This window comes from Equus asinus, chromosome 2 (genome assembly GCF_041296235.1).
Source record: "Equus asinus isolate D_3611 breed Donkey chromosome 2, EquAss-T2T_v2, whole genome shotgun sequence".
NCBI classification, from domain to species: domain Eukaryota; kingdom Metazoa; phylum Chordata; class Mammalia; order Perissodactyla; family Equidae; genus Equus; species Equus asinus.
The window spans coordinates 65422056-65446408 of record NC_091791.1 but is presented as its reverse complement, the minus strand read 5'-3'; the positions used below and the strand labels follow the sequence as shown (position 1 = coordinate 65446408).

The following is a 24353-nucleotide window of genomic DNA, read 5'->3' as shown; positions in this document are numbered from 1 at the left end:
GGCCCTGTGGACATACCACCCAAAGCAGAGAGAGAGGGAGAAATACCCTTCTCTCCTCCTCCTTACAGGCAGAATACAGTCTTCTGCCTGTCTTCCTACTGGCCAGGCCTACTAGAAGGCAAAAGAAGGGAGCAGGGCGAGTCTGAGGGCAAGCAGGCAAATGACCAGTATGAGGACCTGAGAGAGAGCCTTTAGATGAGATGTTCTCCCCCTGGGGCCTGGGGGTGAGCTTCGGGGAGTCTGTGTACCTCTGGGAAATGTAGGCGCTATTTTGTCTCTATGTCTGCTTGTGCCTTTCACTAGAAAGAGAGTCAGTATCTTTCTTCAGATTCTCAAATTGGCCTGTACCCACCAAAAGTTTCAGTTTCAGCATAATCAATAGTCCACCTCGTCTTATGCATGGGAAATCTGAGGGTGCAGAGAAACAACCATAGGTGCCTATATTATACCTGTATCTTTATCTATAATAGAAACTCTGCTAAGTGGCTGTTGTCCTTCAATTATCCCGAGTGAGCCTGTTAGGAAAGTCCTCACTCTGCTCTCTGCGTCTCCAGAGCCAGGTGTGTATCTTCTCCTCCCGGGCAGCCTTCCTGAATTCAAGCACACAGACCAGCTGCCTCCACCATGCTCCTACCGCCCATGGCAGCCGTGCCATCGATCTGGTCCAGGTGCACCGCACAGTGTGTGAGGCAGGCAGAGCTGGCCCTGGAAATAGAAGTCAGTTCGCCTTCATTCATTTCCCTCCTTTAAAAAACATGTGCCTTGCACCTACCATGTGCCAGGCCTTTTGCTACTTGCTGGGCAGACAATGCTGATCAAGATAGATGATGTCCCTGCTGTCACAGAGGCAGGGGTAGAGTCAGAAAATAAGACAGCAAAAACACAAACAAGATCATTTCTAATCATGATAAATGCTGAGAAGATAACAGAACAGGGTGACGGAATAGAGTATTGAGTGTGGAGTATGGGAGTTACTTTTGATGAGAAAGCCCTCTCCTAGGAGGTCATTTTTAAGCTGAGATGTGAGGGGTGAGGAGTCGGCTTTCCAAGATCTGGAGAGAAAGCATATCAGATGAGGACAAGAGCCTGTGCAAAGGCCCTGAGAATGAGGACAAAAACAAAACAAACCCCCCAAAACAGGCCTATGCGATTAAAGCCAAATGAGAGCTCTTGCCTTACAGTCCTTGAATCTTCAGACTGGCCCTGCCTCGCCTCATGCAGACTCTTCTTTAGTGCGTGAATGGGCTGCAAAGTGCCCCTTTCTTAGCCATGCTCCGTTCTCAGCAGGGTGTCTGGCAGGTGGCTAGAAGCTGGCTCTCTTCCTCCCAAAACAATGGTGAACATTTTTGGTGTCTCCAAGATGCCAGGAGGACGGCAGATTGTTTCTGTTCAGTCCATCAGTCTCACAAAAGCCCTGAGATCAAAGAGCATGGGCTTAATTTATTTTGTTTATTTTGCAGAGGAAATAGTGCTTCCTTGGACTGAAAGCTCTGAAGACTAAAAGCTGAATGGAGCGGGGGGAGTTTGGATTAAATGAATGGGCTGGCCAGCTCTGACCCAGTTTCCACCCAGCAGAGCAGTGATGGGGGAGGGAATTGCATTCCAGTTCTCTCTGCGCTGGCCCAGGGGCCAGTCACTTCTCCAGCCTGCCCTTTCATGGGGGACGGCCCTCTGTGTAAGTCAGGCTTGATGCAAGTGCCCTTGAAGGTAGCTCGGGAGGAGGGGCGGAGGCTCATGGTGTGCAGCAGCCTCGTGCACTGTCTGATCCTTCAGGTCTGCCTGACATTACCCCCTCACCCTAGCAGTGAGGGCAGGTGTAGATGTAGTGAAGGTCACGTTAATTTTTTTATGAAGCCGTCAAATGTGAATGAACTGGGGAGAAGAAACCACTGCTCTTCTGGACTGCAAAAGAGCATTCAAAACGGGGAATTCTGAGGAGGCCGTGAGTGGGCTGGGCAGTGAGGGCAGGGGACATTCCAACTAATTGCTGGAATAACTAATTAGTGCTGTGGTCACAGTGAGCAAGATGTGCCCATGAGAAGCTTGGTTCTGGGAGTTGTGGGTTCATGTTCCTGGTCCACATTTCATTAGCTGTGTGCCGTTGATAAGATCACTCTGTCTCTTTTAGAGGCCTCAGCTCCCTTACCTCTAAAATGGGGGTAATGATACCTGTTTGTTTTACCTTTCAGGGTTGGTGTGAGGTTCCAAAGGGACACAGGGCTTGAATGTGCTGCCGGGCACATAGTAGGTACTCAGTAAATACTGGGTTGCTTAAATGAAAGAATGCATGAATAAGTGAAAGAGACCAAAGCTGGTATATTATTCTAGAACTTTACAACTGTAAGGAATGACGATTAATATGGTAGTGACAGGGAGGAAGTTAAGGCAGACGGTTGCAAAGGACCCATGGAGGTCCGCCGCCCCAGGGGCTTGGTCAGCTCTTTCAGGAGCCCTCGCTGCAGGAAGATCAGTCTCTGGACAAACTGCAGCTTGTCCTGCTCACACAGGATGGGTACCTGGGAAGCACAACCCTGGGGTGCTTGGGTCTGTTTATGGATTTCTTGTTCCTCTAGATTGCTTTTAGACAGCTGTTCATGTGAGGACCTTAAAGGAGAATAGAGCCCAAGAGTGGTGGAAGGCTCTAACTATGGCATTTTGAGTGTGCTCCACTAATTAAATAATTACATCATTGATCCCCAAATGAGGAAGGAAAGAGTGAAGGCATCAAAAAAACAGGACACGTTCATATGTAGTGATCGCCGACAAACTCTGATTGTGACAGGCCCTTATGAATGAGGAATGAAGACTTCTCTAACTTAGGGCTGGTCAAAAGAGGTTCAGGAAGGCTGAAACACAGGATAAACCAAAACTAGTAAAAATGGCTAAAGATAGCCACAGACCTTTGTAAAATAATAGGCCCAGAGTTAGAAGATGAATGAGCCAGGGTGATATCACTACTCAGGACAGGTGACTCTGTTAGCAGACAGAGGGACAAAACAGAAAGTGAGCATTTCTGTGTTTTCTCTCTATATTCTCCACCTAGAATTGTTTTTCTAAAAGACAGAGCTAGGAACAACAAAAGATCCCGAAAAGCCAAAGGAATCCTGAGAAAAAAGAACAAAGCTGGAGGTATCACACTCCCTGATTTAAAAATATACTACAAAGCCATAGTAACCAAAACAGCATGGTACTGGCACAAAAACAGACACACAGATCAATGGAACAGAAGTGAGAGCCCAGAAATAAACCCACATATCTATGGACAGCTGATATTTGACAAGGGAGCCAAGAGCACAGGATGTAGAAAGGAGAGTCTCTTCAATAAATGGTGTTGGGAAAACTGCACAGCCACATGCAATAGAATGAAAGTAGACCATTCCCTTACACCGTGCACAAAAATCAACTCAAAATGGATTAAAGACTTGAATGTAAGACCGAAAACCATGAAACTTCTAGAAGAAAACATAGGCAGTACGCTCTTTGACATCGGTCTGAGCAGCGTATTTTCAAATGCCATGTCTGACGGGGCAAGGGAAACAAAAGAGAAAATGAACGAATGGGACTACATCGAACTAAAAAGCTTCTGCACAGCAAAGGAAACCATCAACGAAATGAAAAGACAACCTAACAATCAGGTCTCTGCTACTTCCTTTGGAGGGTCTTTGATCCCACAACAAAACACCCAGCTTGGGTGGCTTAACACAGAAATTAGTCTTCTCACTGAAGAAGCTGGAGGCCAGAAGTCCGAGATGAAGGTGTTGGCTGGGTGGCTCTGTCTGAGGCAGCTCTCCTGGGCTTACAGATGCGGGTCTTCTGCTGTGTCTTCACGTGGTTGTTCCTCTGTCTGCATGTCTGTGTCCTGACCTCCTCTTATGAGGACGCCAGTCGTATTGGATTAGAGCCGGCTCTAATGACTCTATTTTAATTCATTTACCTCTTTAAAGACCTTATTTCCAAATACAGTCACATTTGGAGGCACTGGGGGGTTAGGACTTCAACATAGGACTTTTGAGGGGGCACAATTCAGCTCATAATAGTACCCCACCTGGTGCCCTGTGAATTTGAGACTTCCTGCTCTGACTGGTGGGACATGACCTGTTCCCAGCCCAGCTCCGGGGGCTGTTCTCTGTGCTCCTTCAAGGCGTTTCTCCCCCTGCCTTGGGCAGTTCTCTCACACACCTGTGCTGATCAACGCTTAGCTAAAGACTCATGGGGGCCCCTCGGCTGATCTCCAGAGTGTTGCCTGGGCTCTTCTCTTTGGTGCCCAGCCTCCAGCCCGGAGAGTGTCCAGGCCACAGCACAGTGAAGGGGGCCCCAGGTGGAGCCCAGGGGTCTTGCTGAGTTGAGGAGATGGAGCTGGGATTCCAGGGAGGCCAAGGCTGGAGGCTGGGGCATTCGTGGGCTCCCCTCCTTTGTTTCTCTCAGGAATTCTCAGGAATTGCTCTCCTGCCCTGCCTGAGCTCCACTGTCTGCAACCCCTTGTTTCAAATGTCAAGTCTTACTTTGCAGTTGTTTCATGAGGGGGGTAAATCAGGTCCCTGCTGCTTCCTCTGGAGGGTCTTTGAGTAGTGGGAAACACCTCTAGTGTTCTGGAACTTCTCATTCTTGCTAGTATTTCTCAGTGAGTGTTAGAAGATGGGTTCTGGAATCTTCATTCTAATGATGTGGTTTATCCCTGGGAATAATTTTTGATTGGATTGTTAAGCTGAGTGCTTGTGAGCTCTTAAAGATGCAAGTGGTGGTCTTAGGAGCCAACCTGGGCTCCATACACACAGGTCAAGCTAGAACCACCAATTGTTAAGGAACACATCTCAACCTGCAGGGCTTCCTTTACCATGAGTTAACCTAAAGTCACAGGAGTGAGTTTTACTATGTACCAGGATTTCCTCTGTGCCAGGTTTTGTCCCTACAGTATCTCTGTCAGTCAGTTGCTGTCATCCCTGTTTTCCATATGAGGAAACTACAGAGAGATTAAGGAAATTTCCCAAATCTAGTGTTTGAACTCAGTTCTCCCGGCCCTTAAATGAGATGCTACATTGTCCAGCATCTTCATCAGCATCTTGATTAGGGAAGATCCAAGAGCTGGAACTTCAACTCAAATCAGCAAAACAGAAGCAACAGATCAGACACGAGATGAAGGGTCCTTCTTTGTCCCCGCATTGAGAGAAGAAAACATCCCCAGAAGCAGATGGAAGCTAAATACTTAGTCCTGGAAAAGGCCTCCTTTTTGAAAGGGAACGTAGGGCTTATTCAGTTCCCAACTTACAGCTGGGGTTAGTGGTGGCCAGCAGCCAATAGCTCCTGAGTTCGTGTCACACTCATGGGCAGACAGGAAGCTTCCCTGGCAGGACTTTCTCCCCGTGGTCCCAATCTCCGTTGTATGGAGGGACTTTTCCTTGTACATTTCTAAACTGTATAATTATCCGAGTAGCTGGTGGATACAACTTTGTCGATTATAAATAAATCATCACCTCGCCTCCTCATCACCATCAAAATGTCTTTCACGCTCCAATTAAATTAGCTCACTTACTTCTTTCTCTAATAAACTTTTCTGAAAGTTAACCCCCTTGACTCCATCTGGAGAAGAACCCTGGTTAGATGTCAATTATGCCTTGCTCTCCTGGGCACCCGCTTCCCTCTGTCCTGTGAGTGTAACTCCCTCTGCGTGACCATCATGCCTGATCTGGGGTCACGCATGTGGTCTGGGTAACCACACAAGGCATCACCAGTCTTACTCTATTGTGTGGGGGACCTGACCTGGACTGAGGGAGAGCAGGGGCAGGTGAGGAGAAGATCACAGTCTGGTAACTTCCTCCTTCCAGGGGCCGGGTAGGGCAGTGGGGGGAAGGGGAGAGTCTTGCTGAGTTTTATTAAAAGAGCACTTTGCTGTCTTGGAATGCCAGCTCATGTCCAGAGCAGCGAGGAAATATAGGATTTGTGCTTTTATTGTCACGCTTTTAGCAAAGTTTTGGTGGGAAGGAGACATCAAGTGGGGAGTTGAGTCAGAGCCAGGGGTTTTCCCACGTAAAATGCTTGTGAGACATAGTTTTCTGTGGTGAAAAGACTCGTGAAATTAAAAAAAATGTTTGGTGAATATCTGCAAACTTTTGTTTACTGCAGGGTTATAATTGAGCTATATGCTTTGGGTAGAAAAACCCAGGCATGTAGGTCTCTGTAAATACAGGTGCCCTGACATGGCAATGGCTGGTAGCCTGGCCTGTAAGCAGGAGGGGCAGTCACTAGAACATGTGGTCCACACGCTACAGAGACTGCCCACACCTGGGCGGGTGAACGTCTGGCCTCTGTTTGAGTACACCAGGCTGCCAACCCAGTTTACAGGTTACCTCTTCTGGAGCCTGTCCTTGTAGCCCAGGCTAGAAGTGAGCTTTCCTCCTCTGAACCCCAGTTGCGCTTCATCCATATCTGTGCTATTAGGGCTCTGGACACTCTCTGCCTGAGATTTGAGTCGGTTACATACCTTTTTACCTCCTTACCTGGACTGTACCCTCCTTTGAGGACAGGGTCCAGGTCTGGGTCATCTTTGTGACCTCTCCTTGGTGGACAGGTCACCTTCGGGTTAAGAGGTTCCTTTTTCTTTCTCCCCAATGTCCTCCAGCCAATGTGTTGCTCAGGGTGAAAATAAGAGGGTGGTTCCTCCCCTGTATTCTGGGAGCCTCTGGGTCCGGCTGCCCTTGTATTTCAGGGGCTCAGAGCTGATGGAGAATGGCTTCAGCTGAGATTTGAAGCTAAGCCAATAAGAGTTTTGGTCTGCTGCATTAGCTGGCCTCTTGTAGTGGGTCTCACGTGGCCCTCCCCCTCACCTGGACTCAGGACAGTGCGGCCTTTGGGTGGGTCTGTGGCAGGACATGACGGCTGAAACCCTGAAATCTCGAACGTCTGTATGAGGGGCAGTACATCCTCTTCCTCATAGAATATCTTAAAGTTTAAAAAAGAGGCTTTTTATGATAAAATCATGTGTCTATGGTAGAAAACTTGAGAAATACAAAAAAATTATAAGGAGAAAGCGAGTTCAACTGTAATTCTACAATGCAGCCATCATATTTTGGTGTATTTTATTATTATAATGAAATGTTATTCTGAAAACATGATTGGATCATAATGTATGTAAAGCTTCAAAATATAGTTATTTTTAAAAATAGAATTAACACATATGATAAACATTCAAATAATTCATAAAGTATAAAATGAAAAGGAAAAGTTTTACTCCCCCCCCACCACCGTCCCTGACACCCCTCTCTAAAGGTATCTACTCTCAGAGAGCCTCTTGTACCCTCCATGGAGGGGTGTGCATTCACTGGGTTTTCTGTGTGTGAGTCGTTAAGCTTTTTTCTTACTTTTTAAACTTAGAAATAGGAAATGAGCATTTTCTTCTGCTATTTCTAATATATTTTTAATGGCACCACCTCACTCTGTCATGACTGTTTACTCTGTTGTTGGACATTTAGTTTCTTTCCAGTTTATTTGTTACTAAAAGTAACACTTCATAATAAAAACATCTTTTACATATAATTTTTCCTGCCTCTGCTTATTTTTTCTGGACAGATTTCCAGAAATGGAATTATTTTAGCAAAGGACAGGAACTTGTATGGCTGTTGGTAGATACTGTCAAATTATGATATATATTTTTCTGTAGAAATAGGACCATTTCTTTTTCCCATAAATTCTTTTTGATATTTTGAAGATTAAAAAAGTAATACAAGAAGACCTGCTCTTTATAACAAGTTCCAATGGTACAGAAGTTTGTGGAATGAAAAGTAAAAGGCAACCCTCGTCACCATCTCACCTCTCCTCTGAAATAAGGCCTGGTGGAGCCGAACCAGGAATCGGACAGACCTGGGTTGGAGCGCGGATGTTGCCATTGATTAGCTGTGTGGTGGTGGGTTGGTTAAGCAGTTGCTGGGATTTGGTCTCCCATCTGTAAAATGAATGTGCCAACCCTCGCCTTGTCAGATTGTGTGAGGATGAGGTGGGTGTATGCAGAGGGCCTGGCCAACAGTCGGCACTATTACTATTGTGGTCTTTGTTGAATGACTGACTGCTGTTCTCTGTGTGAGGTGTAATCCACAGACTCAGGCTGAAATCGTGCTAGAAAGCAATACCCTCATTCTGATGAATGCCGGTCCTTCTCTGTGAGATTGCTTTCAGTCTGAGCTGATAGAATCACAATGCTGTGAGCTCCCCAAGTAGGAGACAGCATTCCCAGCAGCGTGGGGAGCTGCAGCTGTTCCACTGAGCTTCAGCTTGTGTCCTGGTGTGGTTGTCTAGGCCGTTCGACTAAGAGGATATCATCGCTCTTTTATTAGGATGGACACACCCTGCCTTATTCTTCCTGAGAACTCTGACAGTAAGGAGAGAAGAATCAGGCAAAAGAAGTCCCAGCGAGTGTCCCCTTGGAATGTCAGCCTGCTCAAAATTGTAGGCATGACACCATATACCCTGCTATTTATATTGCACTAAATTCTGCAAATATCTTTAGTAACACTAAGCGCTGGGTTGTTTTAACAGCATCTCTAATTATAACCTTTTTAACGTTTCTCGTGCTGTCATGCCATCCTGATTAAAGTGCCGTAGTGAGTAAAGCTGTTTGCACCTAGTGGCAGCATTGCTAATGAGAAGGTGCCACTAAACTGACCTCCAGGAAAAAAAGGCTGAGCCATCATTTAGAATACTGAGGACCCAATGAGCCACTGCTCTGGATCCCAGGATCCAAAACATCCCAGATCAAGCGTCTCCCGTGTGGTCTTCAGGCTGCAGGTGCGAGATGAAAGAGCAAGTCCGCTGTGTGATTCCAAGGGAGCCAGAGGAAGGCAGTTTTTTGTAAGGTGTTTCTATTTTAGTGGCCTCAGCATCATTTAATCTACCTGATCAACAGCTACTCTGAGTGTGCCTGGAAGAGGGGCAGGCCCTGTGAGAGCTCAGTCACCAGGTAGAAACTTATATAATTCCATCTGTCAAATGTTTATTGAGCATCTTCTCTGGGAGAAACCCAGATTATAATAATAAGAGGAAACCCTTGATACCAAGGGGGATGAGCACTGCTGCAGACTGGGTTCTCTGGAAACTGATACTGAGTTTGGCGAAGGATGTTTATTAGGCGTCAATGCCTGTGAAAGGAGGGGCAGAGGCAGGATCAGAGGGACAAGTGGAGGGCTGATGCAGGGCCCCCCACGCCTCAGCCAGCCCTGCAGGAAGCTCAGAGTGAATATTGCCCGACAGAGTTGATCCCTTTGGGCCGGAAGGGCTGGACCTCTATACTCACCTCTCATGCAGTCGCCAGATGCTGACTATTCCAGGAAGGGTGTAACCTTGGGTCAAGCTACTTTGTAGCTGAGGCAGATCCTGATGGAGCTGCAGGCTGTCTGCTGACCCCACCTCCTTTAGCTGAGCCACACGTCTTTCCCTGAAGGTGCATCGGGCCAGGGTGTCTCCACAGGCAGGCACGGCTGATGAGGGAGGGCGTATGAGTTCCACAGGAACCTTGAAGGACACCTCGGGCTCTGGGAGTCACAAAGGAACAGGGAGAGCTTCCAGGTGAGGAGGACAGTGTGAGTGAAGGTATGGAGGTAGGAAAATAGCACATCACAAGGCAGAGAGAGTATGAAAATCATTGCAGCTTGGAGGTCTAGGCAGAGATCCTGTCACCATTGAGAAACGGGTCACCTCTTATGTGACCTTTCCTGTTGTTTGCTGTGTAGCTATTCTCTGAAGCCTGTAACTCCCATCACCTTTACGGAAGACAGGCAAACCTGGTGATGCATCTTCGCAAGTGACCTGGAGTGGCCTTTGCTCTGTGTCCTCCAGCCAGTGCCCCTTGGGCACCTGGGGAGATTGTCTGCTTCTTCCTGCACAGAGCCTGGGTTTTCAGGGCTCATCCTTCATAGAGGTGGCAGTGACCCCTGGGGCAGCTGACCAGGGCCTTGAGAATCTCATTGAACCTGGGCACCCATTTCAGTTCACAGGCTCTTCTGAGGTGGGCACAGGGGATCTGGATAGAACTCTCCAACTCCCAAGCTTGGTAGGGCTGCCCTCGCCCTCTGACCCACATCTGGGTGAAGCTGCCTGCCAGACAGCCAGATTGCTGGGCATCTCATAGCCCCTCAGATGAAGAAAGACTGGTCTTTGGCCTGATGGCTTGTCTGTTTTGATTCCTGAGAAAGCCCCCGAGCTGAAGGGAATTTTGTAGGCAGTGACTCTGTTCAGCTTCACTGGTGGTCTGGGAATCTCCTTAGCCAGGTGCTTGAGGCATCAAAGAAAAGAACATGGAAACAGAAGTCATATCCCAAGGAGGCAGGTTACCAGGTCCAGCCAGCTCCCTCCTGGCACCTGCCTTCCCCACTCAGTGCCTTCCTCTCACATGCTCCCTGTTCCTCTCCCAGCCTCCTGCCTTCCTCTGGCTCTCTAGCCCATGCTATCACGTGACCGACAAGGGCCACACCGTGAGTCCTCATTGCATGAAGTAGGATTTCCTCCTGACTGTCCTCAGAGGCCCTGGCTTGGGTGTTGTGGTGGTATTTTAGGCTTTGACAAAGGAGGAGAGATAGAGTGGCCCCTTGGCCTGTTTGTGGCTAACCTCCCTTGGCCTTAACTGATGACTGTGGTGACATCTGTGGATAGTAAGCAGGTCCCAGTGCAGCCCTGTGTGACTGAGTTTCCTGAGTTATCCGTATCAACAGTCAAGAAGCCAGACCGCTTGGCTGCTAATTCTGCTCGCTTGTACCTGGTGTGGAGTTTGGGTTTCAGGTCCCTCCTGCCCACTCACTACTGAGTTCTATTAGGAATATTGCATACCTAAAAATAGCAATTACTTATAAGTATAGTAATAGAAGTGTCAGAAGGTAAAGTTAATTAGGAATTTTCATTAAAGGATCTTGTTGAAATTGGTCATTCGTTTATATTTTTCTGATCTACAAATCAACCGTAGGGACATTTATATCTTTTTATTTTCCCGTATGTGCTAGCATTGTGTGTGTATCTATGAGAGAGAGAGAGAGGGAGAGAGAGAGAAAGAGAGAGAGAGAGAGAGAGAGGGAATCTTTCTGTGGAAGATCCTGAATGGGTTGTTTCCCTTTAAATGGGGCTTGCGTCAGCTCAGCACACGAGATATTCTTGGAACTTGCCGTGATAGAAAGCTGACATACTAGCCACATTTTTTTCTTGTGGCTTCCCTGGGTTTTCTGAACCTGAGCAAAGCTTGTTTTCCATCTCTAAATACTGCTGGCTGGTTTTTGCTGTTGGGATTCCAGCATTTGGGCCTATCTGGGGCAAGCTTTGGGCATCTCGTAGGTGTTCCGCAGCTGTAGTTGGGTTGCTATAGGAACCAGATGTCACTGTGCGGCATGGGGCCTCTTTAGTTCTCCATGTGCCGCCCCGGCCTGGGGAGTAACAGTGACAGTGACACCCTTGCTCACAGCCCCAGTGGGGAATTCCCTGTGCCATCCAGCAAGGCTTTGCAAGGCCCCAACCATGGCGACCACCGCAGGGGGTCAGGAATTCTTGAGGTGTGTTTTTCCCTTGCTCGGGGGAGCCTTCACCTTTAGACAGGCTGCCCAGCTGCCCCTCCAGGCTCCGCAGCGCTCACTGGGGCAGGGTGTCCTCGGGCATTTGGGAATGCCTGGGAGGCACCAGGATAACCTCTAGAGTGGTTGGGAACACTAAGGCTGATAGCCTCCCTGGGGCAGCCTCCCCCTAAACCTGGAGACAACTGAGGCATTTCACGTGGCATTTTACATCTCGAGAACCAGCTAATGGGATGGTGAATGTAATTGCCATGTGGCAAATTAAGCTTACAGTGCTGTTTCATTATTAATTTCAATCAAAGTCATTAGTTACTATTTAAGGATCTGTCTGCTTGGCCCCCTACACCATACTTCATCTGGCTGCCTGCAGCTTTTGAAGAAGAGGGAGAAAAGGTCTCTTTCTCTTCGCTGCTGCTCATCCTTGGAGAATTTACTCTGGTGAAATACTGGGTGATTCTCAGGACTGAGTCTTTGCCAGAGCAGAAGGAGTCTAGACAACTCACCACAATAATTCCATATGCTTGGAAGTCTCAGCCCCATTAAGCAAGTTCCTACTATGTGCTTACCACCTTTCTAAATTATATCCTTGTATTCTCAAAACAGCCCTTTGTGGGAGGCATTTTTTAATCCCCATTTCTCAGATGAGGAGATTGAGGCTCAGAAAATTAAATGGATCACCAACGTTCACCTAGCTAGGAAGTGGCATAGCTAAGATTTGACCTTGGTCTCTGATTCCAAAGGCTGATCCCTTCATGTTCCACCTGAGAGCCAATGCAGGGCCAGGCAGGCCTGATTCCTTGTGTGCTGAGGTCTCTGCACTTCATGAGGACTGTCATTCTCTCCATTGGGCAGTTATCTCATCCTGTCCTCCATGGCCCCCATGAAGCCCAGCCTAGATGAACTCCCCTAAGAAGGATTTTGCAAGCCATGACCACCACCAATAAGTGACTCTGAAAATGCCCATGAGGGGATTTAGTGATGGATCCAAAGGATGCAGGTGTCTGTGGCAGCCCCTGTCGGCTGGAGCATCCCAGAAGCCTGCTGGGACCACTGAGAAGAATTTTCCTATGGGAGAACATGCATGAGGAGACAGTCTGGCCTCTCAGTGGGAGACTGGTGTTCCCCAGGGGCTTTTCTCTCACCCAGTTGCCCATCTGTATGTGTGTACCCATCCGCTCCTGCATCCTGGGTGATCTCGGGCCATCACCATGGTATCTGTGTTGCTGGGTCAACACATTAGCTGAAAAGCAAACACATGCCAGGAAGGAGGGCTCTCCCTGCACCTTGGTGACCTGTGCAGAGCGAGGACTCCTGAGCCAGGATGGGAGGAGGAAAGATGACAGGGTAAACAGCAGGTGTCAGACACTTAGGGAAATGTATTCAGATTCACACTGAACAGGATCAGCAGCCCCAAGTACAGAAGTCGAATGTGCAGACTCCTGTTGCCACCTTGCCTTCCGCTGGGGGCTGAAGAGGTAAGCGGGAGGGGGAGAAACCAGCCACTTGCATACTAAGTCCAGTGCACATGGGGAGTCGGGGCCAGATGTAGATAAAAGCTGCCAGTGACACTCTTTAGGGAGCATTGCCATGTGCCAGGCTCCAGGAGAGATTTCTCTCTCACTGGTCCTCGTCAGCAATCCCAGGAGGTCAGTACCTTTATTGTGCCCATTGGATAGTTGAGGAAACTAAGGCACTGAGTGACTAAGGCACTTGCGCAAGGTCTTACAACTGGTAAAGTAGCAGATCCAGAAGGCAAGGCCAGGCTCATCTGACGTCAAACCTGGGTCCCCACTGGGGTTGCAGGGCCTGGAGGGCAGCATAGGAGCCGGGGCAAGAGAGGGCTAACGTGTAGGGTGCAAAAATCCCATCTGGGAGGGTGAGGACACCAGTGGGGCAGGAGTGACAGCAGTGATGGAGTTGGAGAGGTGGCATATGTCCAGGTGGCATGGGGAGAGGAGCCCTCGGTTCCAGGCTTCCTTTTGCAGTCATGGGGAATCTAGGACTGGTGCTCCTGCCCTTGGATGTTCATTTAACTCACCTCCCGGTTCTAGGTCAGGAGAATCGACCCCTTGGGGTGGCTGGTATAGCCTGGGAATATGGTGGGGTGGGAGTGATGGCTGCACAGGGACACAGTGGGTGGTCAGGTAGGAAAGGCCTTGGGTGGCTGGAGCTAGGTCTTGACTCCGTGAGCAAGGAGACACTCAAAGCAAATGGACCTTTCCCGTCTCCTGGCCGATCACTTTCCTGACCCCCACCCGCCTCTAAGAACTGTGAGTGGCCAAGCAGTCTCCACTGCTGGCTCAGGTGGGAGAAGGGTGGTCCCCATAGACCCAGGGAGTTTCTGAAGCTTTCCTTAGGCTACAGTGGCCTGGATCAAGTGAGTGAAACCCCCATGTTCCTCATTCTGCCACCTGGGGACCCTATCTTTGTTTGCAAGACAGAAAAAAATCTCAGCCTATTGTCCAACACTTCTATTTACAGCCACCAAATAATTAAGCAGATCAACCTGTCCAGGATCAGTAGGGGCCACCCGGCTGGTGGGCCATATGGTGAGTCTGCAGGGTCACCAAGTGGCTAATAGGAGGAGAGAGGAGAGTTTGGAGAGCCTCTTGTTGATGTTCATGCTTCATTTCTTCCCAGTGTGTTTTTGATCAACAGAAGGATTAAAAATAGCATTTAAAAAAAAAAATTCTGCTCGCTGGATATGACCCTGGAGGGCTCTTTGGATCATATTTACTTGCTTCCCTGGTGACACAGTGTGCTAAATTCTAAACAGCCATAGGAAGAAGCCCAGCTGAAGACTCCAGGTGTCCCCTTTCTTGGTCGGTTTCTGAGGTGTACCATGACCATAACTTCTTGTTTGCTTTTGTCAAGAACCAAGGGCTTCTTGGCCAACTCCTGTGATAGTTCATCATATTCTCTCCTTGCCACCCTCTAGTGCATCCAGTATATCATAAGACTTCTCTACCCTCACTCCAATCCCTCCATGGCTCACTATTACTTAGAGGGTAAAGATCCAACTCCTTAAACTAGTGTCCAAGGCCGCTGAGGCTTGGGCTCAGCCCACCTTTCCAGCTCTGTACCCTACTCTCCTAGGCCATCTTCAGTCACTCAGGCCGCCCCACCCTTCCGGATACGGGGGCTGCCTCTTAGAAGTTTGACTCTCCCTGGAATGCTCTCTCACTTCCTCTTTGCCTGTTCAAATCCTGCTCACCCTGCAAAATCCAGTTCGCATTCAATCTCCTGGGCTTCCTACAATCTCAGAATGATGTCTTTTTTTTTTGCTGGACCTTTAGAGCAATTCTGTCTGAGCGCTTTCATTTGGCAATTAATCATGTTCTGCCTGGCAGTATTTTCCCCACTATTATCTCAAAGAGTTATTTAAATATTTCATCAGCATTTAGTCTTCATGTTTGTCCTGCCACCTCAGCTGGACTGAGTCTGCTGGAGAACAGAGACAGGGTCCTTGCTTCTCCAGTGGGCAGTGATGTGTGGTGGTCGCCCACGCGGTCTCCAGAGCCTGCTGACGCGTCTCATCCTCGCTCTGCCTTTTACTAACCGTGGAATCTTAGGAAAGTTTTAACTTCTTTGTGCCTCAGTTTCCCCAGCTATAAACTGTGGATAAAAATTGCACCCATCTCTTAGAGTTGTAAGGATTCAGTGAGTTAATATGTGCAAAGAAAGGGCTTAGAACAGGGCTTGATAGTGTTTGCCAAGATCCTTATATGCCCACTTCCTCTCCACCCGGCCACAGCCCACCACCTTGGACGCAGTACACAGGCTAGACCTGCTTGTTCTTTTCATCTGGTGTAGAGTCATTTGTACAGATGAGAAAGCTCTGACTCAGAGAGGGTAGGAGGGTTTCTGAAGGTCACACAGCAGGAAGTAGCAGAGGGCCTAAGGTGGCAGGGCTGAGATTGCAGTGCTCCAGGGGCCACAAGGCCTTTCTTTTCATGTGCTGCCCTATTGAGGGCAGCTCTTATACCTTTTCACTCCAAATTCTTACCTGTTGTAAAAACTATAGAATAAGCACTTTAAAAGACATTTAAAAAATCAGTCATAATTCCACCAGCATAGCACGACAGCTGTCCCTATCTTTCATTTTTAAAAATACTTTAAATCCCTGAAAAAACTATTCTTATTTTTATCCTGTGCCAATGACAGTATATTTTAACGGCACTTCCTGCCTTCCCGTCCTTTCTTTCCCTTTCCTTCCATCCTTCCCACCTGATAACCTCTGGGTAACATGATGCTTCCACCCTCTGTCCAGAGTTTATCTCCTGAAGGAGGATGCAGTCGCCAGATCCCACTCAGAAAGCAGCCCTGGCTCACTCTTGGAGCTCTTTGCTCTGCCGTCTGGCGGCCACATAAGTTCCACATGCTGCAAGGCCAAGGGGAAAGCTAGGCAGCAGGGAGAAGCTGGAAATGCCTCCTTAGCCCTTACTCTTCCATCCACTCAAGTGGAGCATTTTGGCTGAAGGATGGTGTGTATGTGTGTGTGTGTGTAAAGAAATAGGACTGGAATAGTTTTAGGCACCAGGAACCCCCTCACTTTCTAGCCTGGTACATTCAGATAATTTTCTTTTGGTGCCTCTGACCTGTAGTAAGTTTTAAGCTCTATATAGTCATCTTTACTGCATATGGCTTTCTTAGCACTTACGTATGTTCATTTTAGACAGTTATTGAATTGTGTGCCAGAGGGGCATATTTCAGTACATGTGATAACAAAATGCAAATGGCACTTCCCTGGGAAGGCCATGCCCTGTGCTGCTGGAAACAGCCCATGCTTTTGGTGCCGTAGTAGCTGTGTGACCTTGGGTACGTTACTTTACTTCTCTATGTTCAGTTTCCTTCTCTGTAAAATGGAGGTGATCACTCCTAACCACGCTTGGCGCATTAGTCGAATGAGATGCTGTGTGTAAAGCCCTGAGCAGAAAGCCTGGCAAATAGCAGAGCAGGGATAGCAGTCCCCTCCTTCTTCCTTTCCCGAAAACTTTTCTTTAGAGCTTGTGAAACTGCCAAGGAGTTAATAAGCTGTTAACAAACACTTAAGTGTTCCAGGGAAGCTCAGACTACAAAGGATTGCTTTTGGAGAGTGAAGAATCTTCTTGTAATGTAAATAGTCAACTCCAATTTAAGTTTTGAACTTTCTAAGCCTCTAGTTTAACCTGTTAAGCTCTAGCTGGGATTCTGGGACTCAGTCCCCGCTGGGTCTCCACTGAGAAGCAGGGCCAGGGCCCGTGACCCATGGAGGCCGGCTGTGCTTGGGTCTTGATTTCCTTAGGAAGGGGCTTGGATTGGGCCTGTTGTACAAGCCACCTACGGCCGCTCTTAGGAACATCTGGGGATCCCGTTTCATCTTCCCCTCCCGATTCAGACACGTCTGCACCTGCCGAGACTGCTTCACTGCCTCCACTTTTTGGGTGTCATTTGTCTGAATTCCACTCATGGTCTAAGATGGGGAACGAAAGCATTTTAAAAACCCTCCTCCTCTTCAGGGTTCTGGGTCCCGTGGTACAGTCAAAGACTGAGAACTCTTCGCCCTGTCACTGCCAGCCGGTGAACTGAGCAAGTCCCTCTCCTCGCTGGTCTTTTGTGTGCTCATTTGTAACCTGAAGACCGTGGATATATTTAACCCTGGAGGGGCTGGAAAATTTGGAAACCTAATTCATGCAGCAGCCCAGTGTTGTGTGAGCATTGTCTGTCTTCCTGGTGCCTGATTTCTCAGACATTTGGTCGTGTACTTACCACGTTAGAGAATCTGGCCATGGACAGAAACTTAGAGTTTGTTTAGGCTTTAGGGTTTCCCTGCGTGCGAGAAGCACCCCATGGGAAATATGCCAGGGCCCTTCCGGTGATATATGGACAAGCCTTGGAATCACCAGGAGGAAGAGAGTCCCTTTTTAGTTTTCTTCTAGTCCTCCCAACTATCTCAAGGAGAAAGTTTCCGTTTGGTGTTTTGAACACCTCGCAATGCTCGCTTGCCTGTGTCCCTTTTGAACGAAGGCACAGCCAGCCTCCTGCCAGGAGCCTTTGCCAGCAGTGACAGCCTGCTGGAATTTTGTGACCCGGTTTTGTTTTGCATTGTTTATTTTGAAAGTTATCTTCTGGTTTTTTCACAAGTAATACCAGTTTTTCACATATGGTAGTGTTACAGGGTTTCATTAAAATATATCTACTTGGGGCGGGCTCCAGGACAGAGTGGTTAAGTTTGTGCATCCGCTTTGGCGGCCCAGGGTTTGCAGGTTCAGATCCTGGGCGCAGACCTAGCACTGCTCATCAGGCCGTGCTGAGGTGGCGTCCCACACAGCAGAACCAGAAGGACCTACAACTGGCATATACAACTATGTACTAGGGGGCTTTGGGGAGAAGAAGAAAAAAATATCTCTACTTAATTAAAAAAATACGAGTCTGCTTAAGGAAAAAGCTTCAGTAGTTAAAAGTGTAGGTGGCATGCAGATAGGGCAGAGGCTGTGATGGGGTGTGTGAACAGCACCTTTAGGAGCCACTGCTTGAGTCCTTCTTCTGGATTAGTCCAAGAGCAGCTGACCTTGACTCCATTTGTGACCTCACCATTGACAAATAACATCGGGGCAACTTCCACCAGCCAGAAAGTTCATTGAAGTTGGGGTAGCATCTTTTTCATCCTTGTCATCCTGCACCCTGCACAGGGACCTCGGCATATTATTGTTCATCTTTTTAACTCACATATCTATGAGCCACCTGCTTTTCAGCAGCTTTGTGCTGGGCCTGAGGATCCGAGAGTGAGAGCCAACACGCGTCAGGCTCTCGGGGCTATGAGGATACTGGTAGATGCTGTGTTGAATGTGGAATGTCTTTATGTGAAAGAATTAACACTAGATTCATAATGATCCCAAACACTCGTCACACAATCAGGTCGGGCTCTCACTGAGGTAAGGGCTATGCTGCCATCTCGAGGTATGGGGAGGGGGTTCTCGGTAATGGCTGCTTCTCCAGAACACCATATCTCCTGGTTCTGGTCACCTCCAGCTCTCTTCCACACTGTCCAGAACCATGATCCTTCCCCAGGAGCCTGTCATTCTCCCCCAACATGGCAGGAAGGATACTTGTTCCAGTGCAGTCCAATTTCCCAGCAGTTGGTTCTTCCGTGGGGAAAATGGCTCTGAAGGTGAGAGACAGGCCCTGCTGCAGATGTCAGAGAGTGTGCTTAAGCCTCCGCCCCACCCCCTCAGTGATCCGTGCAGCTCTGAGGCTAGCCTTTGTGTGTTACTTCAAAGAGGCAGGTGCTATGGTTGTACGGTTGGGAAAGCAGAAGGAAGCTGGAAGCTAACTGGGCATGGTGGGGATAAAAGTCCTGTGTTGGGCAAGGGAGGGATATCTTTGAGGTGACGGCATGTTGGTGCCGTAAAGTTTAGCTGAGCTCCTCAAAGGGGAGGCATTCTGTGGCCCAGATGTGGCTCTGATTGCATCGCAGTTACCTTTGTAGCCTGGGATCCAGGCTTGGGATGATTAGGACATTTTGATACACACAGGCCTGGTGCCACCATGTGGATTGGTGATGACAAAATGATCTGTCAAAAAATGAAATGACTTTTTTGTGAAAAATTAAAGCAGATGTCATGATCGTTGCCTGATTCCTGAGCCCCTGACGTTTCTCAATTCTGAGATATGGAGTCATTTCTTCTTTCTTACTCTGAACAGACTTTGGTGATCTTTCCTCACCCCTGACCCTGCTCCATCCCTGACCTTGACCCCTCCATGGCCCTCGCTCACTCCCTTACCTCACACCCACCATTCTTGACCCACACCTTTCTCCCCATCCCACCCCTGGTCCCTCTGTAAGTCTCTCCCACCCAGGTAGAGGAGGGCAAAGTCAGTTTTGCATCTTGCTTGATAATTTAAAAAAGTTGAAAGTTTAAGCCTTTGTCTTTTAAGTTGTACCAGAATGTCCCGGCTTTAAATGACTGTGTAAGGAGAGTGCTGGGTTGAAAGTGAGGGTCTTTGAGTTCTCTGCCTTCTGGGCCTGGCTCGACGCCACTTCCCGGTGTGCTGATACCTGGGGCCTTTCATTTTCCTGGGACCCCGTTTTCTCACTGGCTGTTGAAGGGGTTTGGGCCAGATGAGTGAGTCTTGTTATTTCTGGATGTCAGTCTGCTCCTAGGTGTGACAGTGACGCCAAAGCTAATCTCCAAGGCCCCTTCCCATTTTAAAGTTCCATGAGTCTGACACTGAATGGCTGTACTTGAGTCCCACAGTTGTGAAATGAGGAAGTAAAATGAGGACAACTCCTTGTTCTACATGGATTTTATGAGAAAGGCATCGTAAGAGAATAAGATCAACAAATGAGCAGGGCCTTCTCTGTCTTGTTCACCACCATATGCCAGATGCCTAGAATAGTGCCAATAAAATGGGCTGGTTGAATGAAACAACACTTGGTGATTGTGTGTTTTGTGCAAAGCAATAAATAAGCCTCAAGGAGGCAAAGTCTCTTTGGCCTCTCCTTAAGTATCATCCTACCCCAGTAACCCAAATGTGCCAGCAAGGGGAAAGAGAAGGAGAAAGGAAGAGTGAAAATGTGGCTCTCTGAGTCTGGAATCCTGCACATGTGAGAGTTTTTCCAGTCCTGAGGGTCCCAGCCTCGGAGCCCCTTGCTTAGTTTTCTAATTGCACAGACTCCAAGGGGAGGCTGCAAATATCCAGCAGAAGCTGCTACATTCATATTGTAGCTATTGAGACACCTGTTGGCTGCAGCTACCCTGAGGCCGAGCCCTCAGCTTCCGCTCAGTGGCCTGTGGTCACCTCTGTATTCTTCAGACTGGCTGGAGCCAAAGTAAACTAGGAGAGGGGTCCCAGGCCTGCCCTCCAGCTCAGAACCTTCCTCATCCCCAGGTCCTTATGCCCTTCTGCTTCGATAGTCACAAAGGGCCTGATGCAATCCCTAGGATCCTCTTCTGCTCCCCAGGGCCGAAAGAGTGTCTCTGGCATACCAGGGGCCTCGAGATACGATTATATTTTAATCCTCATGCAAGATTGTAGATTGTCACACCATGAACAGTTTCCCTCTTGAGAATATTTTGATAGTTTTGCAATCTGAGAATGGGAGCGAGTCTCTGGCCCCTTCAGCGCTTGGTCTCGACAACTGAGACCTTCAGGTAAGCAAATGATCAGTCACTGCGTGTGGTCTGGCCTAGAGTAACAGGAAACTGGTGCCTTGATATGCTGCTTTCAGGAGAGACATGGGACTAGCTGATCTGAGCTGGAAATTAATCTTTTATCTCTAGGAACTGGTGCAAGTGCAGAGATGGACAGTGGACACTTTGAGGGAAGGGGCAGCTGCTGTCCCTAAAGATAGTGGTTCTCTGCAGCCTTGAAAGACCAGGGTGGAATGTGACCCAAGAAAATTGGGAAGAAGACAGAGAGGAGTGGAAGGGCTTTGTTGTGTTAGGGATGATCTGTGAATTTTAATCAAGGCATGTTGATAGTCAAGGCCTCAGACTTTGTTGGCTGACATATTCCTTCCACCAAACTTCACTGAGGCCCACTTTGTGCCAGCCACGATACAAAGGTGCATTGTATCCATAGCAAGATGAGTTAGGTTGAGTGACTGTGGCAGGAACTGCGCTGAGGTAGGCTGGTGAGGTGTGCATGGACGTAACGTTGAGTGAACGGCACCTCTCTGCATCCTCCCGTGGTTATGAGTGTCCCCATTGTGAGCTCCTCCTTGACTGCTTGCAGAAAGCACCTGCTTTGTTGGCTCTCCTGGGGAATATTCATGCTGATAGTTCACTAGCTTTAGCTTCCCTGGTGAATGTTCTGGATGGTGCTGGAACCAAATTGTGGCATGGCTGTGGGAGGATGGATTTCTCTTTTGTTGTGGATAACATCCAAATAATTTGTACAGCAAGAAGTAGACTGGGAATCAGGACACCAGGCTTCTAGACATGGCTTCCCACACATCTGTTAACAGGACTTAGAAACATGATTGGCTTATTGCTTCAGTTCATCTGGTCAATGGAGAGGCTGGGTTGCCTGGTATTTTGTGCATGCACACACATATATGAAAATCTCACAATGTATTCTTTTGAACATTAGCTCTGAAAGAGGTAAATAGATAGTAAAGGGATTTTGTTTGAGAAAATTTGCAAAATACTAGGTTAACCAAAATTATTAAACAGGTTTCTTCTTACTGCAAAACTTTTCAGGGCCTTTCATATACTAATATGGGGAATCATCACAGGGGTTACAGTATGCAGTGATTCCCAAACTTAGTTGACCGTGGAATACCTGTGTTGTAGAGGAGCTTACTGAACTAATGTTCCTTGTCATCTACTTTGAGAATTGATAGTCTAGAGCAGTGGTTCTCAATTGGTGTCAATTTTGCCCCCTAGGGGACATTTGGCAATGTCTGGAGACATCTTAGTTATCACAACTGGGGAGGGGAGCTGCTGCTATTAGCATCCAGTGAATAGAGGTTGGGGATGCTGCTAACCATCCTACAATGCACAGGACAGAGGCCCACAGCAAAGGTTTATCCAGCCAAAATGTCAACAGTGCCAAGATTGAGAGACCCTGGATGAAGTGGTCCCTGAAGCCCCCACCCTCTTTCCAGCTCTAACACTTGGGGGATTGGGTGGTTTGGTGACACTCCTCCACTTGGCACAGCAGTCCACCTTGAGGGATCTCTGGTCCTTGAACGTCGTTTCTCTCAAGAAAGCGGGAGAGGTGAGGCCATTCTGCCTCCTCCTTGTAGATACTTGCATACTCTTGGCTCAAGAGCCATGTATCTGTAGATCCATATATTCAGGAGCCATGGTCCTGGCTTTCTGGCAGTTCAAGGACTAGTATCTAGGTGGGAAGAACACGAAGTCTCACTTTCCTAGGTCTTGTTTCCACCCTCAGTGGCCAAGCTAGGGGAGCTCACTTTGCTCTGTTGCCTAAGAACCTTGGATTTCAAAGCCCACAGCCGGCCAGGAGCCATTCCCACAGATGGAGCTGGGACTCAAGAAGAATCTCTAGCTCACAGAGATTCATCATCTTTATGAAGTTTTAGAATCACAGATGGTTTTTGTGGATGCTCAAGGTATTCCAGCTTTTCATGCTTCCTGTTGATGCCCCCACCCCTCACCTTCCACAAACGTAAATTTTTCTCCAGTAACCAAAACACAACATGTAATGGAAATTCCATCACAGGCTGACCCACAGAGACCTGAAGGGGATCGGTGCAATTTTATGCGAACAAGGTACTGTCATGACTAATTAGCCTCTCACAGAAATGCATTTTCCTATGGACAGCTTCAGGCACATCAGCCTCCCACATCTCGGGGTACACTCTTTGTTAGCTTCCCTTCCTTCTCTAAGCTTCAGAGGTACGATCTCTCTAAGGATTCTCTGCCTCCATGGGGTCAGGGGAACAGTCCAACCCAAGATGGAAACTCACTTCCTGCCCAGCCTCCACCCCATCAATCCTGTGCTTATTCTCATCACAGGGAGCCTCATTATCTTTAGGGATATGAGCCGTTTACTGAGAAACTTGCTTCTCCTTTGGAAGGCAGCGTACGCAATGATCAGCAGGCTCAGCAAGCCCAGCTCTGTCACCAATAGTGACTTAGGAGGCCCTTGGGGAAACCATGTTGGGATTTTCCATCTCTGTCTTTCCCATCTGTAGAGAGGGGAGCAGTGTTCTTTGTCCAGAGATATCAGATGAGAATGCTGAAATTTATGCAACAAACATTCTTGGCCACTGGCCCTGGAGGGGATTGTCTGAAACACCTTTTTCAAAAGGGCACTCAGTGATGGATGACTTATTGGGTGCAACTCCAGGCTCCAGCTTAATTGGTTCAGATATTATGGAGTGTTAACCACGGGCTAGGGAGTGCTGCTATTTCTTCTGCAGGTTGCAGAATCTGTAAATATGGAGACATAGAGAAGAGGTGGGAAGGCTCTTGTAAGGTTTTGGTCAGGCTTAAGAGGGGACATCAAAGACCTCCACCACCACCAGTCAGCACCAGTGCAGCCCTGGCAGTTTGCCTACTGTTTTCTGTGTCTCAGCTAATTCTCACCGATACCCTCTGTGGTGGATATTAACAACTCCCATTTCCAGGTGAGGGAATGGAGGCTCATGGGAGGTTAAGAACCCACTCAAATTAGTAACTAGCAGAGCCAGGATTTGAACTCATTTCCAGCAGACTCTAAAGCCATGATCTTAATTCTGTGCCTCCCATGAGTGCTGACTTGAATCTGGGTCCTTAGCTCCCAGCTTGTACCCGGTCTCCGTGGCCTCAGGCTTGAGCCTGGCTCGGGGCTCTGGAGGAGGGTCTGAGTGACCGTCTGGGCCGTGACAGCCCCTGATGCTCACATGCAGTAGTAGGCAAGGCTGTCTAGCTCCTCCTTGGGAAGGACAGCTATGCACTACACCCAGAAATTGTACGACCATGTTAGAGCTCAACTCCTCTAAGAAGAATTTTTTTAGGCTGTAGCCGCAACGAATAAGTGGATTATAAAATCAATTTAGTGGGTCACAACCAATGCTAAAAAAAAGAAGATATGAAAGTATGTCTGTTGTAATAAGGTTAGGTATTGTTTCGTAGGTAGTCCCTTGTTGTCATTACTTATATACTAGATGTGTATGCGTCATGATGTAATACATATTTCTTACTTTCGGTGAAGGTCACAAGTTTGAAAGCACAGCCCTAGAGGGAAGATGGGCAGGCAGCAGACTCTCCCAAGAGAGGCATGTAGTGTTGCTCTTTGAATCTCTGCTAGGGTGTGGGTTGAAGGAGGCAGAGGGCACAGCAGGTCTTGGTAGGTCGGTCAGCAAGGGTTGGCTGAGAGTCC

General features: G+C 48.1%; 1 protein-coding gene across 23 annotated transcripts in view; it reads left to right on the top strand.

Moving 5' to 3' along the window:
* KCNMA1 (potassium calcium-activated channel subfamily M alpha 1) overlaps positions 1 to 24353 on the top strand; it is a 714937-nt gene that overhangs the window by 159891 nt on the left and 530693 nt on the right. Inside the window, exon 1 of one of the 23 annotated variants that reach the window (XM_070491059.1) lies at positions 12851 to 13012. The exons of the other annotated variants lie outside the window; for them this stretch is intronic. Within the exon in view, the coding sequence (XP_070347160.1) occupies positions 12965 to 13012 (48 nt within the window). The 5' untranslated portion in view covers positions 12851 to 12964. Of the gene's footprint in view, positions 1 to 12850; positions 13013 to 24353 lie in introns of those variants that run through there. 23 annotated transcript variants of the gene reach the window in all.